Source organism: Ranitomeya imitator, chromosome 1 (genome assembly GCF_032444005.1).
Source record: "Ranitomeya imitator isolate aRanImi1 chromosome 1, aRanImi1.pri, whole genome shotgun sequence".
In the NCBI taxonomy this organism is placed as follows: domain Eukaryota; kingdom Metazoa; phylum Chordata; class Amphibia; order Anura; family Dendrobatidae; genus Ranitomeya; species Ranitomeya imitator.
Genome location: NC_091282.1, coordinates 727579991 through 727597578, shown reverse-complemented (window position 1 = coordinate 727597578; position 17588 = coordinate 727579991). Strand labels below are relative to the sequence as shown.

At 43.1% G+C, this 17588-nt stretch overlaps 1 protein-coding gene across 2 annotated transcripts in view; it reads right to left on the bottom strand.

The window, feature by feature from the left end:
• The window catches only part of PELI2 (pellino E3 ubiquitin protein ligase family member 2), a 90795-nt gene that overhangs the window by 22909 nt on the left and 50298 nt on the right, over positions 1–17588 (bottom strand). For both annotated transcript variants that reach the window (XM_069732928.1, XM_069732937.1), the window contains exon 2: positions 12878–13007. In XM_069732928.1, coding sequence (XP_069589029.1) covers positions 12878–13007 — 130 coding nt within the window. The remainder of the gene's footprint in view (positions 1–12877; positions 13008–17588) is intronic.

The following is a 17588-nucleotide window of genomic DNA, read 5'->3' as shown; positions in this document are numbered from 1 at the left end:
TTTTCTATAGGGTTGAGATCTGGAGACTGGCTAGGCCACTCCAGGACCTTGAAATGCTTCTTACGAAGCCACTCCTTCGTTGCCCTGGCGGTGTGCTTTGGATCATTGTCATGTTGAAAGACCCAGCCACGTTTCATCTTCAATGCCCTTGCTGATGGAAGGAGGTTTGCACTCAAAATCTCACGATACATGGCCCCATTCATTCTTTCATGTACCCGGATCAGTCGTCCTGGCCCCTTTGCAGAGAAACAGCCCCAAAGCATGATGTTTCCACCACCATGCTTTACAGTAGGTATGGTGTTTGATGGATGCAACTCAGTATTCTTTTTCCTCCAAACACGACAAGTTGTGTTTCTACCAAACAGTTCCAGTTTGGTTTCATCAGACCATAGGACATTCTCCCAAAACTCCTCTGGATCATCCAAATGCTCTCTAGCAAACTTCAGACGGCCCGGACATGTACTGGCTTAAGCAGTGGGACACGTCTGGCACTGCAGGATCTGAGTCCATGGTGGCGTAGTGTGTTATTTATGGTAGGCCTTGTTACATTGGTCCCAGCTCTCTGCACTTCATTCACTAGGTCCCCCCGCGTGGTTCTGGGATTTTTGCTCACCGTTCTTGTGATCATTCTGACCCCACGGGGTGGGATTTTGCGTGGAGCCCCAGATCGAGGGAGATTATCAGTGGTCTTGTATGTCTTCCATTTTCTAATTATTGCTCCCACTGTTGATTTCTTCACTCCAAGATGGTTGGCTATTGCAGATTCAGTCTTCCCAGCCAGGTGCAGGGCTACAATTTTGTTTCTGGTGTCCTTTGACAGCTCTTTGGTCTTCACCATAGTGGAGTTTGGAGTCAGACTGTTTGAGGGTGTGCACAGGTGTCTTTTTATACTGATAACAAGTTTAAACAGGTGCCATAACTACAGGTAATGAGTGGAGGAAAGAGGAGACTCTTAAAGAAGAAGTTACAGGTCTGTGAGAGCCAGAAATCTTGATTGTTTGTTTCTGACCAAATACTTATTTTCCACCATAATATGCAAATAAAATGTTAAAAAAACAGACAATGTGATTTTCTGGATTTTTTTTTCTCAGTTTGTCTCCCATAATTGAGGTCTACCTATGATGTAAATTACAGACGCCTCTCATCTTTTTAAGTGGTGGAACTTGCACTATTGCTGACTGACTAAATACTTTTTTGCCCCACTGTATGTATGTATATATATATATATATATATATATACATATATATACATATACATATATATATATACACACACATATATATATATATACATACATACATACATACATACATATACATATATATATATATATATATATATATATATATACATACATACATACTTTAACCAATTTAGGCCCTGGTTTTCTTCTTTTTCTTTCCCCTTCCCATTTGCTAAACCCCCCCACACACACCCACCTTTTTTGGTTAAAGTTTTCAAATGTTATATCTATTTGCAGTTTTTAGTGTGTTTGTCTGTTTCATCTTAATTTTATTATGATTGATTTTTCAGAAATCAGCTTGTCATGGGAATTGTTTTTAATATTTATTGTATCGTGGGACCTTTGGACCAGTTCAACAGCATGGATCTGTCTGGTCATGATCTGATTCAACAATCTACTCTAAAAAAAAAAATGAATCGGAATATTGTACATGAATTGGAATTTGTACATTATATATTATTTATTTAGGTTTTCATTTTATGTATTGTTTTTTGTATAATGGTTTGCTTTTTCATACGTCCCCCTGTTTATTTGTTCTTTTCTATACTTGTTGTATACATTACCTTACTAAAGGTGCTATACATGTGCCTGCATAACAATGATATAGACATGGCATGATATATTAGGGCTGGATCCCAATAGTATTTATATATAGGTTTACTTATGGTGACTATCAGGCCTTCATATGGCCGGATGTCTTCAGCACTTTTTGCACTTTATTGCGGCCTTTTGGCACTCTCTGCACTTTATTATTTGGTACAATTGTATACATCCATATTTGTTAATTAGGGGAATAAGGCCATATCAACTTTATATTCATGTCTATTATATTCCAACTGCCCTGTAGCTGTTTTGTTTTTAATTGAGATTTACCCTGTATTCTGATAGAATATACCACTTTTAATTGTTATAATAAAGTCTTGTACATTTTATTTTCTTTGTATGCCTTTTTCTTCCTTTTTCACACATGGGGAATTTTGTATTGTTTTCATGATTTATGAGGCTTTAATACCCGATTAAGGATATTTGTTATATATAGATGTAGGTAGATGTAGATCGATGTAGATAGATATGAGATAGATCTATCTACAGTATCTCATATCTATCTATCTCATATCTATCTATCGATATGGCAGTAATGCAGAATATGGGACATATAAATCAGGATGGGGTATAGCATAGATACATACAGTCATGGCCAAAAGTATTGACACCCCTGCAATTCTGTCAGATAATACTCATTTTCTTCCCGAAAAGGATTACGATCACAAATTCTTTGGTATTATCTTCATTTAATTTGTCTTAAATTTAAAAACACAAAAGAGAATGAAGCAAAACATTGATCATTTCACACAAAACTCCAAAAATGGGCCAGACAAAAGTATTGGCACCCTCAGCCTAATACTTGGTTGCACAACCTTTAGCCAAAATAACTGCGACCAACCGCTTCCGGTAACCATCAATGAGTTTCTTACAATGCTCTGCTGGAATTTTAGGCTATGTGCACACCTTGCGTCGGGTCCCTGCGGGTTCTCCCGCAGCGGATTTGATAAATCTGCAGGGCAAAACAACTGCGGTTCTCCCTGCAGATTTATCGCGGTTTGTTCCGCGTTTTCCGCTGCGGGTTTCCGCCTATACTATTGATGCTGCATATGCAGCAATATGCAGCATCAATAGTAATGTTAAAAATAATAAAAATTGGTTATACTCACCCTCTGATGTCCGGATCTCCTGGGCGCTGCACCCGGCGGTCCGGTTCCAAAGATGCTGTGGGAGAAGGACCCTTCGTGACGTCACAGTCATGTGACCGCGACGTCACCGCAGGTCCTGGTCGCACAGCAACTCTGACCGGACGGCCGCGTGCAGCGCCCAGGAGCTCCGGACATCAGAGGGCGAGTATAACCAGATGTTTTATTTTTTAACCCCAAATATGGTTCCCAGGGCCTGGAGGAGAGTCTCCTCTCCTCCACCCCGGGTACCACCCGCACATTATCCGCTTACTTCCCGCAACGTGGGCACAGCCCCATGCGGGAAGTAAGCGGTTCAATGTATTCCTATGGGTGCAGAATCGCAGCGATTCTGCACAAAGAAGTGACATGCTGCGGGTTGTAAACCGCTGCGTTCCCGCGCGGTTTTTCCCGCAGCATGTGCACAGCGGTTTGCGGTTTCCATAGGGTTTACATGTTACTGTAAACGCTATGGAAACTGCTGCGGACCCGCAGCATCAAAATCGCGGCGGTTCCGCGGTAAAAACCGCTAAGTGTGAATATAGCCTTAGACCATTCTTCTTTGGCAAACTGCTCCAGGTCCCTGATATTTGAAGGGTGCCTTCTCCAAACTGCCATTTTTAGATCTCTCCACAGGTGTTCTATGGGATTCAGGTCTGGACTCATTGCTGGCCACCTTAGAAGTCTCCAGTGCTTTCTCTCAAACCATTTTCTAGTGCTTTTTGAAGTGTGTTTTGGCTCATTGTCCTGCTGGAAGACCCATGACCTCTGAGGGAGACCCAGCTTTCTCACACTGGGCCCTACATTATGCTGCAAAATTTGTTGGTAGTCTTCAGACTTCATAATGCCATGCACACGGTCAAGCAGTCCAGTGCCAGAGGCAGCAAAGCAACCCCAAAACATCAGGGAACCTCTGCCATGTTTGACTGTAGGGACCGTGTTCTTTTGTTTGAATGCCTCTTTTTTTCTCCTGTAAACTATGTTGATGCCTTTGCCAAAAAAGCTCTTTTGTCTCATTTGACCAGAGAACATTCTTCCAAAACGTTTTAGGCTTTTTCAGGTAAGATTTGGCAAACTCCAGCCTTGCTTTCTTATGTCTCGAGGTAAGAAGTGGGGTCTTCCTGGGTCTCCTACCATACAGTCCCTTTTCATTCAGACGCCGACGGATAGTACGGGTTGACACTGTTGTACCCTCGGACTGCAGGGCAGCTTGAACTTGTTTGGATGTTAGTCGAGGTTCTTTATCCAACATCCGCACAATCTTGCGTTGAAATCTCTTGTCAATTTTTCTTTTCCATCCACATCTAGGAAGGTTAGCCACAGTGCCATGGGCTTTAAACCTCTTGATGACACTGCGCACGGTAGACACAGGAACATTCAGGTCTTTGGAGATGGACTTGTAGCCTTGAGATTGCTCATGCTTCCTTACAATTTGGTTTCTAAAGTCCTCAGACAGTTCTTTGGTCTTCTTTCTTTTCTCCATGCTCAATGTGGTACACACAAGGACACAGGACAGAGGTTGAGTCAACTTTAATCCATGTCAACTGGCTGCAAGTGTGATTTAGTTATTGCCATCACCTGTTAGGTGCCACAGGTAAGTTACAGGTGCTGTTAATTACACAAATTAGGGAAGCATCACATGATTTTTCTAACGGTGCCAATACTTTTGTCCACCCCCTTTTTTATGTTTGGTGTGGAATTATATCCAATTTGGCTTTAGGACAATTCTTTTTGTGTTTTTTCATTTAAGACAAATTAAATGAAGATAATAATAACAAAGAATTTGTGATTGCAATCATTTTCAGGAAGAAACTGAGTATTATCTGACAGAATTGCAGGGGTGTTAATACTTTTGGCCATGACTGTATATATTCTGGTATATATGACACACCCCAGGATGGTAGCAGGGCCCGTCGGACACTAGTTATGCCACTGAATGAAGCGTTTTGTTAGAACGGATCCAGCAGCAATCAGTTGACAAAAAAGTTTTCCTCCGGCAAAAAAAAAAAGATGATTTCAACTGGATAAGTTTTCTTTAACATTGAAGTAGGATCAGTAAATCTGTTTTTCTTTCATTTGAAAAGGATCCGTTTTTAATTACTGGATCAGTTTGAAATGAAAGGAAAAAAAAAGAAAAAAAACAGATGGCTATTTATCGGCTCAGTTTTCCATAGCCTTCAAAAAACAGATCTAGTTGAAATCATTTTTTTTTTTTAACTATACAAAAAACAAAGTTACGTCTGAACAACTTTGGATCTGTTCCAATGGACGATTACTGGATATGTGAACATAGCCTGAAAGAGGTGAGCAGGTTTTTACTTACTTATTCCTTTTTGGATCATGTCAGGGAAGCCGACAATGAACATTGAGTATGGAGTAAAGACAATGGCGTACTCAATTGATCCCAGGAGTTGCACTTACGCTGGCCGACCGCTACTATTTGGACAGGCCGACCGCACATCCATACACACAATGATCGGCCAAATCACCGTTCTGTGCACATGAAGCGTCATGTTCTCGGCAGCACATCACCTGCTTATGCAGGACAATGTACTGCCGAGAGAGAGGAAAGCAATCTTAAAAATCTCACCCACCGAACTAGAGTTTTGTTTGCTTATTGGGCAACTGGAAGACTGTTTAGACTGGAGGATAAATCAAGAAACAAGCGTTCCTAGAAATGCTCATTTTCCAGTTATCGGCCATTGTAAATAGGCCCCAACTGTATCCAATATAGGGCAGATTTACCAGGTTATTGGGATCCCATACATTTTAGGGATCAGATCTTCACCAAAATGCTGACATTTTCAACATGAATAAAATTCATGATTGGTGTTAACCAGAATACCCCTTTACACCTCGTTTCTTGGTGGTGGTCTTCTGTGCTGTAGGGTCAGGTTCCAGTATGGCAGATGGTAGCCAGACCAGGATGTGATCTAGATAAAAGGTGGCCATACAAGACAGCAGTGGGCTAATCTTTTGTTCAGCAGTCATCTCTCCTGACCCCCCACCGGACACTAACCCCTCCCACCACCGGACACTACCTCCATGAGAGCCCGGCCAAGTGTTCATTTGTTTTCAACCCAGAAAGCGGCTGTCGAGACTTCTTTCGTGTTCAGGGGAGATAAGTCGTTGCCAAAGGACAGGGTTTTTCAATTTTATCTGGAAGATCCTTCTCTGCCCCGACATCATCTGTGAGGGGAGAGTTGGGAGACCCCCATACATATCAAATAGTTGGCTGAAATCGGTAGCTTTGGCCAAGTTTCACCTCATGTGCTCCAGGTTCTGTAAGTTCAGCCTGCAACACGTATGCCAGCACGTTCATACTGCGGATCAATAGCAAAATGTTTTAATACAATCCTTAAAAAAAAAAAAAAAAATTATATTACCAAGTCCTCCTCTATGCGGGTTCTTTTTCTTTGTGAAACTGGAGGTACACTTTAACCAACAGAACGGAAAATAAAAACCTATGTTCCTGGACCTCAGAGTTAGAACAAACGGATTGTGGGCTCGGGGGTCTCCGTGTGCTCAGACGTTGCATGCATTATTACGGTCCGGATCATAGTGGTGCAGGTTATACACACTACAAGTGGTCCGCGTGGTTTCAGTGGCACATGGGTTATAGTGGGGTTAGCCGTCAGAAAAAGGTCCTGGTTTGAAGGACTTTAAATTTATATGAAACGAATCGCTATTTAATTAAATGCCGCATAATGTTGGATTGGATTCAATGGTGACAGATTATACAACAGCTGCTAAACTACATTCTAAAAATATGGACCCGAGGAGCAAAGAATTATTACCGTGAATTCTACATGCCCTTTGTGCCCCAGGACCCGAGGCATTCAAGGTCATGTGCGAGCCAGAAGTAGGATCCCTTACATAGCAGAGCTCAGGCATAATCTCCTTTGATAGTAATACCTACAGCAGAACACACCTTTCACAGCGTATTATGGAAAGCCGTAGAGGCTTAGAGGAAAGTCTTGAGGGTCTAAGAAAGGTTAAGAACAGGGCGTGCGTGTTCTGGGGATTGGGCAGAGCGCTACAAGTTATGCAGGCAGTTGGGAGAACTCCTCCTCGTCGCGGCCGAGAACCAAGTAACAATGCCAGATTGTTTAGGAGAACTAGAAGACGCACGGATCTGCTTCATGTAACGCGTCGGTGCACACCCTACAATGTACGCAGAGGGTAGCCAGGAAGCCAACACCCGAGGACACACTCTGGAGCCTCTATTTAAAGGGACATACACGGCAATTAGCCACACAATAGCAATCTAAGGGGTACATCTTCAGTCTAAGATTGTTAGACGGGTGTGTGTCCCACCACCAGTCCCCTGGCCACAAGGCTGACTGGAACGACTGGTTGTACATGTGCTGTACTGATCACATTTTAAGACTATGGCACAGAAGTGACCAAGACATCGGAGCGCTGCACTCAGCCATCTTTATCAGCGCACGGCACATGCACGCTCACCGGCTCCCTTCATCTTCTAGCCACAGTCAGGGGAGAACAAGTGACAATCTTCTTCGTTTCTGCGTCCTGCTACTCCAATCTGGGTCGGTAGATACAAGATAGCGCTGTATTTGGCCATCTTTGGTCAGTGCCATCTCTACAAATTGTGTTTTAAGGTACATGTATGGGCGGCCGCCATATTCAACTCCTACCAGTCAGGACCTATCCGTTGCAGAGATAATGGAGACCAGAACAGTCCTTTCAAGACAAGCAATCAGATGTTACCGAATGTTTAAATAAGGTTTTTTTTTGTTCACGAAATTTGCTTTTTTTTTTATGTGATCTTTATTTTAAAAATTTGTTTTACAAATCTTGCAATTGTCACACTGTCCACTGGGGCGTTTTTTATATTTATACTTCCTGTTCTTTCATGAAGAGTTTTCAGCAGGCTCCTTCTCATCAGAGGCAGGATTACAATGACACGTAAACCCTGTATACACAGCTGATAAGACAGGATCCACCAGTCACAATAGGTGATATCACAGCTCACCTCCATCTCCTTTCTCAATGACGTCGGCACATGCTCATTAGGTGAGTTAATGCAAACTATCAGGTATGAGCCAATATATTCCCACTAATGTGGTTAGTGTGAAAATTGTTAGACTGATTTTTACTAAAAATAATAAATTAATTTAAACACAAAAAAACCTGATTAATAAAATGGGTCATTTTCGGATTACGACTTTTATTCAAATCTCTTGGCCATCAGGAACTTTCCGACGCACATGAATTCAGTCTATTGTTCCCAGTTATCAGCCACTTTAGGCAGGAGAGTCACTGACTAGCGTTCTGTTATTGGATTACTAATAGAAAATCCACCCTGGTGATCGCTACTTTATATCATCTCTCTCCAGGAAGAACGGCGACATGAATGGTATAAGAAGCTTTATGCTTTCTACTTGGATGACCAGAAATATTCATCTTCAGTTCACACTTCTGCCTAATTGTTTAGTCATCTTCTGTAAAATAAAATCAAAGCCCAATTAATCTCGTCGCACGTCTCTCGCTGTCACTGCCTCATTTTCCAGACGATGAGAAGGCTAATGAGATCTTCCCATGACTCTTTCCAGGGACGATTGGTGAATGGGACTATTCAAGTTCCTAAGATAATATGGAGCCCTAAGACATTTTTGGGAGTCCGACCAGCAGAATGAGGGGGTACGTCACTTCAGATAGTGCTTCGTCCCTTTCACTGCATCACAGAGTCCCGTATAATAAAACGTGTCTGTGCCGACTATCACTCCGGGGGCAACGTTACGTGACTCGATCTGTGTGGACCATGAGGAGGACATGGCACCTTGGCCCCTTCATTCTCCTGATCTAAAGGGTCCCTGGGGTTGGGCCCTCACTGCTCAAAGCCATTATCCAAATAAGCATTCAGTCAAAAGCTATGGAAGGTATATGGCAACGCCAAAGCTGGCCATACATATTAGACAGCCAAATGAGGGTTTGGCTCTATGGGAGAGAGCCGCTGATCAATTCCTCCAATGGCAGCTTATCTCCACACCAAAAAAAAAAGGATCGGGTGATTGAATTCCAGCCAAATTATCCCCATGTCCCCGACAATCTACTGAGACAGCTACGAGGCCCCTATACACATTAGAAGGTTGGCCCCAAGTCTGCGGGATCAGATTACTTATCTAAGGTCCAAGATCCTATCCCAATATGCAGTAGATATAATAATATTAGCAAATCCCTCCAATTAGAAACGTAGTATAGTTCTCCTAAAAAGCTATGTCGCTTACCCCATGTGCAGCAGATGAGGTATCTACAGATCTACAGTATAGTTAAAACCACTAGCAAATAACTCACTATACGAATAGTCATAGCCATGGATACCTGAGCTACTGCCATGCCTACACATGGGGTAAGAGACATGGCGAATCAGAAGAACTATACTACATTTCTAATTGGAGGTATTTGTTATTATTATTACACAAACGACACATTTGGATAGGATCCTGGAGATGGGAATACCCAGTTTAACTTTTGGATAATCTGCAATAGGAAAAGCCATTAAAAAGTGTTATGCTCTTCAATCTTCAGGAGTGCACTGCTCCTCTGCCTCGGAGCTTCATAAAGAATCGACCACAATGTGAGATGTATGGTGCATATGAACTTATGCATTACCCCCATTCATCTCCAGACGTATGCTACACCCGAGACCTAACCCATTACATCACTTGCCATGAGCCAGTGCTCAGGAGCTCTGCATAGTCTTACGTTTAGGCGAGAATGACAGAAGGAAACGACATTCAACCTCAAGCCTGCAAAGTCATCAGATTTTGCTCTGGATAAAAATAAAACACTTCTCCTGTGACAGATCTTCATAGATCTCGATTTCCAGGTGGAAAACCCTCAGCGTATCGTGGTACATACAAAGGTTGTAAGATATCAACAAATGTGATCGACTTCTAGTGTGGATTATGAATCCATGGAATGTCAAATATAGAAGAATCGACTGTAAATCAGCATGTGAGAAATGAAGATTCCGAGGCAGATTATTTATCCCCACAATGGTCGCACCTGCAGCGATGCCTCCAATGGATTAGTGGGGAGCATGGCCGACGTCTGCTCCATTTACAATTTACAGGAGAAAGCAGGGTATGGTGCTCTGCTATCAGCTCTGCCATGTGCGACACATGCACCCCAAACCCCATTCAAGATGGCGCTCTACAGAGCCTGGTTCCCAGGTGCCGTCGCCCCATTCTTGGGATTATGGGGGTCCCAACAGAAGTCAAGGAAACGTGATATCCTAATTCCCAGGAATGAACCTTACCACTATAAACAATAGGTGCCCATCCGCAGACAATACAGAGCAGCTAGAGCAGCTGTAAAACGCCGTGTGAGACAAAAGATGCGCCAGACATATAGCGCCATTAATATTGGATGAGAAAAATATAGATTTTTTTTTGTTCCTGGCAAATGAATCAGACTTTCCAATAAACTCAATTATGCATAAGCTTCTTGCGACCTCAGAAATGTAATGCAGGTCCCATCTCCAAGGGGGCGGTCGGGACCTCCTCACATGCTCCGCAGATGTTTTGGGCGGATTTCACATGTGTGAGCGTTCAGATCACATTCCTTATATAGCAGCCGAGACAGCGGGAACAAAATGTTCATGTACAGATCCTGGACAGTGGCAGAAACAAACACGACGCGCTTCTGTCTCATGTCCTGAGCTGCTGCGTCCGACGACTCTCGGAGGCAGCGCAACTTTCAGGGGAAACGACAGTCAGAGGTTACAAAACTGGATGTAAAGGGGGTCGCCTGGTGCCGAAGTAATAGGTGTGGAGCACGGTATCGTGTATGTAACGTGCTACGGAGTATTTTGGCGCTATAGAAATTATATTATTACCGGGCGCATGTGATACGCTAATGACTGGATACACAAACGATACCGCCTGATAATTCACACGTCTCTGCAAGTGGGAGCGAGTCAAAAAGTTGGCTGAGGAAGTGAGCGGCGCTAAATCCTTCCTCTCCTTGTTTCAGTAAATAAAACTTCTGCTCCTCCATAGAGGTGGTCAGCCAGATTACCATGGGTTCACACATTATCATCGCTATCCCCAATGGGGCTCACAAACTAGATTCCCTATCAGTATGTCTTTGAAATGTGGGAGGAAACCGGAGTACCCGGAGGAAACCCACACAAACACGGAGAGAACATACAAACTCCTTGTAGATGTTGTCCTTGGTGGGATTTGAACCCATGACCCCAGCTCTGCAGTGCTAATCACTGGGCCACCGTACAGTGCTAACCACTGAGCCACCATGCTGTCCATCGTATCAGTGTTACATTTGCGACCACATATTATATAAGCCAGAGGTCTTTACACTTTAGCGCTCTAACTGCTGCGAGACTACAACTCTCTGCGGGGAGACTCCCATTGCATGAAGAGTTATATAACAGCTTCTACATGTGGGAACGTCAAGGCCTGACCATAGCAAATCCCTGGTTACAGCATTATAATCCGGCCTGATATGAGCAGCAGAGTGGCACAATGGCCGGCACAGCCGTCGTCTTGCTGGGGGGGTGGCATTCATTCTGACCAAGGTACCATCTGGCCGCAGTGTGAATGTGGATTTCTGTCATGCACTTTTGCTTCCTCCCACATTGGCAGGTTCATTCTGACTGCATTTTATCACTGTTTGGAGTAAACGCTAAAGAGTGTGGCCAGCAACATATGGCGGTCTAGCTCATTGGATCAGTTTCGCAGGATAATTCCTGTGTATTCAGGCTGTATTACTTTTCGGCATCCACTCCAAGCGCAGCGTGCACTTGGAGGCCGTCAAGTTCTTCACAAAAATCAAATTTTTGCAAACCGTTCTGTTTTTATCATTATAAATCACTAACTGAAGTATAACTAACATGTAAGGTTCCTGGGCAGAGGCACACACTAACGCAGGCAGGGCTCCCGGGCAGAGGCACACACTAACATGTAAGGTTCCTGGGCAGAGGCACACACTAATGCAGGCAGGGCTCCCAGGCAGAGGCACACACTAATGCAGGCAGGGCTCCCAGGCAGAGGCACACACTAATGCAGGCAGGGTTCCCAGGCAGAGGCACACACTAACATGTAAGGTTCCTGTCCTGGGCAGAGGCACACACTAACATGTAAGGTTCCTGGGCAGAGGCACACACTAACATGTAAGGTTCCTGGGCAGAGGCACACACTAACATGTAAGGTTCCTGGGCAGAGGCACACACTAACATGTAAGGCTCCCGGGCAGAGGCACACACTAACATGTAAGGTTCCTGGGCAGAGGCACACACGAACATGTAAGGTTCCTGGGCAGAGGCACACACAAACATGTAAGGTTCCTGGGCAGAGGCACACACTAACATGCAAGGTTCCTGGGCAGAGGCACACACTAACACATGCAGGCTACCAGGCAGAGCCAAGAATTAATGTAGGGCTCCTAGACAGGGGTACCTTTTTACTAACAAAAATTTAGACTGTGCTCCAAAGAGGTGCGCACTTTGGACAGTTCTGGTGCCATGTTCGACATTTACCAACATGTCCCATGCCACAAAAGCTGTCAGTTTATAGAAGATAGCACCAAACTTAGCAAGTTTTCACCTACTGAAAAAGGGGCCTGCAGTCCCCAAATTTCTTCTGCTCCGTTCACTGGAAGTGGCAGAGGAAGCAAACAATATATTTGGGGATCTCCAGAAGCCTCACCAAATGAATGGAGGAGTGGTGCACATGACTGACTGCAGATCTCAGTCTAAATGGAGCAGAAAAGTCCTGTTTCTTTGGATTGGTGAGGGTCCTTCATAGTTCAGAATAAAGCTGTAACACGAAGGACGGCACAAAACCTTTATAGGTATGATCCGTGACCACAAAATCAGGAAACGGTCTGGTCGCTTGTTTACAAGTAAAACCCGTCACCCACCTTCGAGGCCTGTGGAGTGGAGATCACGTGGACGCTGCTGGCTCTGACGCCGTTGGATTTAGGCCGCTTATAGAGTGCAAATCTGCTTTTCCTTCTGCCTCGGTCTCCATTAGGAAGGCAGCCATTGTACCTACGAGAAAAAAAAAAAAAAAAAAGGATTAAACAAAACCGCACTACAATACGAGGGAAGCAAAAGGTTTCCAAACATCAGGAACATGTACGGCCTCGCTGTGCTGTAAGAAAGATGACAGGATATTAACCCTTTCCCTTCAGCCTAAACCAGGGGCAGGATCTTCAGATTATATTATACAGAGAGAAACGAGGACATTTGGGAATTTTCATCATGTCCTGCTACCTTTTATGGCCCAATTATACGTATATGACTCTATAGTCAGACTTATACTGCAAGGTCGATAATGATATTCTTGGGGCCAATGTATAACGTTAAAAAAAAAAAAAAAAAAAAAAATTGATATAAAATGAGAGGCGCCATTGCCATAACTCCTACAGCGGGAAATAAACAAGATTGTTTCTATTCACTGACAGTTAGTGGTTTCAAAAAAATGTAAACTAAATATATACGAATGCGTCAAAAGCGCTGACATATGGGGTGAGGTTCCGAGAACTGGGCACGCGAGACAGCGCCACCAACATAATATCGAGGACCATCCCGTTTGATGCCAGGAGAGAGCATTCACAGTGGAGCCCTCCATATAGGATTTAGCAGACAAAGAGAGAAGTACATTAATACTACAACCTTACAAATTATTATTTTTACTTTGCTTCACTTTTTTTGTAACACAGATGTACATAGTAAAATCCGGAGAAGATCACGCAGTAGCGAGATAAAAATCACATCCGAGGCTCTTAAATTCAACACGATGACTAAACGTGAGAAAATAACCAAAACCATCATGTGGAGACAGGAGTCACAAATAGGGTACCATTGGTTTAATAAAACAAAAAACAATCTACGGTACTCACCTACCCACCGCTCGCTGTACTGCCCCTCCATACTATGCCCCATTATAAGCCTGGCGAATCCCAAAGGCTCGCCTCATATCTTATCTACAAGATCAGTTAGAGGATTTCTATGAGGGGGTCTAGTGACTGGTCCTGGACGTGTGCCACCAGCCGTTACTGTCTGTGAGCAGCGCCACCAGTCCTCACACCGCCGTGCTTGCGAGCTTAGGGCTGCCCTATGAAGGTGCCAATGGGCACAAAGAAGAAAGAATAGAGGGCAGCCCCTGAGCAGTCCTTATAAGTTAGCATAGGGGAGACTCCAGAATCACCTGGTAGGACACGAAATGATGGTGGCAGGCCACGTTATAGCCAAGAACTCCAGATTCCAATGTGAGTCAATGAGATAAGCATGGCCAACGCCGTCATTCAGTTTTCCATAGCCCCTAGAACAAGTCCACCTAGTTTTGCAGCTGCATAGCCCAAAATTGTTGTATAACACAACTGTACCAGCATCCGGAGGAGCTACAATAGCCGCCATATTGGCCTTCACCACACATCAAGCAGATAAGTAAGCAGCGTAGAACTTGAGGTAAACCAGAGTCCTATTTGGTTATCAGCTTTAGGTTCTCTTTAATTTCAATGTCTCGACGACAGAACAAAAGACGCCTATTTTAAGAAGCGCGTTCCGTCCTCTCGGCAGAGCCGGATAAGCCCACGTCTCTTCTTCAGGTGGGAGCTGACAAGACTTGTTTAAAAGGTGAAGAATGAAAAGGACAAGGAACATTAGTCTGGTGCTCCGGAGCTACTGATCCATGACACAGATAGAAGAAGGGATGAGAATGAATGGAAAGCGTTTGTCTTGCGTGTATGGAGGTTTGACGTGGAAGATTTAGAAGTCTAAACACACATTTTGGGAATTCCTCCGCCACACACACAGTTTAATAACCGCTACAATAAAACAAAGCGTGTTCTGACACTGGGAGACCTGGAGCCGGAGCACAAAGAAGCCATTGATGTGGAGAACGTTTCATCCTCCAGTCAGAGTGATCAGACGGCTGCTCGGAACATGTCAGGAGGAAGACTTCCTCGTGTGCGTTCACATGAACAGCTGTACTACTGAGGAAACCGTCATTAACCTTTATTCATGGGACCGCAGTTCCCCATCATTCCATGAAAACCTCCCAAGTCATTTGGGATCAGCGTTCCCATGTGTCCCGCATTTCCCAGAAAACTCCCATCCCTCCACTAGAAATATTTAACCCTTTCATATTTTTGCTCGCCTTGAACATAGTCTGTTGTTACATAAAATTAGATTACATTACATAAGATTAGATTATATTCCTTGAAAAAATGAGGACACATTGGGAAAGATGTAAGAACTTGGGAACAAAGAGTGGACATTTATTTTTATCACAACCTTTATTAGAAAAAAAACAAAAAACTAAAAATTAGAAATCTTGGCATTTTCACAGCAACCACTGGGGTTAATCTAGACTCAAACATCCTGTTTTTATCCAAAAAAAACAGCACATGTACATTAGCAGCAATAGACTGACCCTGCCCCTATGTTTTCATGCATCTAATGAGCATGTGTAAAGATCATGTTGCAGGGAGAAGGTAAGCTGTAACTTCTATTGTGATTGGTGGATCCTGTGTTACCAGCTATTACCAGTCTTTGTAATCCTGTCTCTACTGATAATTAGGCTGCTGAAAGTAGGGAGAGTCTAAATAGTCCCAGTAACCAGTGTGAAATTTGCAAGATTTTTTTTTTTTTTAACGTATAGAATACATAAATCTGAGAGAAACAACTGGTCATTTTTTTCTGATAATACATTCCCTTTAAATTGGTCATGTATCAGACAGGGGTTACACACATTCATGCATGGCTGAGAGCAAATAGGAAGGAGGTAATAAGCCACCACCAACACCCTAGGGGTACCGACTGTGCTCATTGTATGAGGAATGCCTATTGAGCCCTGTTCACATCAGGTTTTTGCATATGATGGGAAAGTTCCTGATGTACATGCCATACAAATCCAAGGGTCCCTCTTTCAGCCTTGTGTGGATGCACACACAAAAAAAAACAAACAAACAAAAAGAAACCACAAACCCGCAAAACTACATATTCAATGCATGCAATTTCTTTTTGCTTCATTTTCACCTGGAAGTCTATGAGTGCCAAAATGAAGACTACAATTTTAGCTTTCACATAAAGCAATGATGCATTCTTGTAAAATATGCCAATGTTTTTAACAGAAACTAGAGTCCTTATGACCATGTAAAGATCATCTGCATGGAGTTTGTATGTTCAATGGCAGAACCCCCACTTTGAGGTGGGCTCCGGCGCTGAGGCCGCATCAAAGCCAGGACATGTCAGCTGTTTTGTACAGCTGACATGTGCCCGCAATTGGCACAGGTGGAATCTCGATCCGCCAGCGCCTATTAACCAGTTAAATGCCGCTGTCAAACTGACAGCGGCATTTAACAAGCGCTTCCGGCCATCGGGCTGGAAATGGGCGCACCGCTGACCCCGTCACGTGACCGGGGGTCAGCGATGCGTCGGACTGACAACCAGAAGTCTCCTGAAGACCTCTATGGTTGTTGATGCCAGATTGTTGCGAGTGCCACCCTGTGGTCGGCGCTCATAGCAATGCTGTAATTCAGCTACACAGGAGCGATTTGTGCATCACTCCTATGTAGTAGAGGATCAGGCTAAAGAAGCATGGCAAAAGTAGAAAAAAAAAAAAGACAAAATATGAAAAGAAATATAAGTTCAAGTCACTCCCCTTTCACCCCATTCAAAATAAAAAAAAAAAAATAAAAAAAAAAATCAAACAAACACATTTGATTCAATGAAAAAAAGAAAGGATTAACTTGATTGCTATACGGCGTAGCAAGAAAGAAATAAAAAAAAATTAAAAAAAAAAGCCGCCAGAATTACGTCTTTTTGGTCGCCGATCAAAAGAACGTATCTGCACCAAAATAGTATCATTAAAAACGTCAGCTCGGCATTCAAAAAATAAGCCCTCACCCGACCGGAGATCACGAAAAATGGAGACGCTCCAGGTTTCGGAAAATTGCACATTTTTTTATTTAACAAAGTTTGGACTTTTTTTTACCACTTAGATAAAAAAAAAAAAAAAAAGAACGTAGACATGTTAGGTGTCTATGAACTTGTAAAGACCTGGAGAATCATAATGGCAGGTCCGTTTTAGCGTTTAGTGAACCTTCCAAAAAAGCCAAAACAAAAAACAAGTGTGGGATTGCACTTTTTGCAATTTCACGGCACTTGGAATTTCCCCCCCGTTTTCTAGTAAAGGACATAGTAAAACCGATGGTGTCGTTCAAAAGTACAACTCATCCCGCAAAAAAATAAGTCCTCACATGGCCATATTGACGAAGAAAAAAAAGAAAAAAAAAAAAAGTTATGGCTCTAGGAAGGAGGGGAGCGAAAAACGAAAACGCAAAACTGAAAAAAAGCTCCGGGGGTTAAGGGGTTAAAGGGAATGTATCCGCAGAAAACAAGCAAAATTGCTTAAATCAGATCTTTGTTTAAAATGGAGTTTAACAAAAATGCAAATATAAATTATATCTCACAATCTTTATTAAAAAGAAAAAAAAAAACTAAACTTTTGTAAGTTTGCAATTTTCACACTGGTGTCTGGCGATTTCTTTTTAGATTCCTACTTCCTGTCTTTTCAGGAAGAGTTTTCCGCAGACTCATTATCATCAGAATCAGGCTTACAAT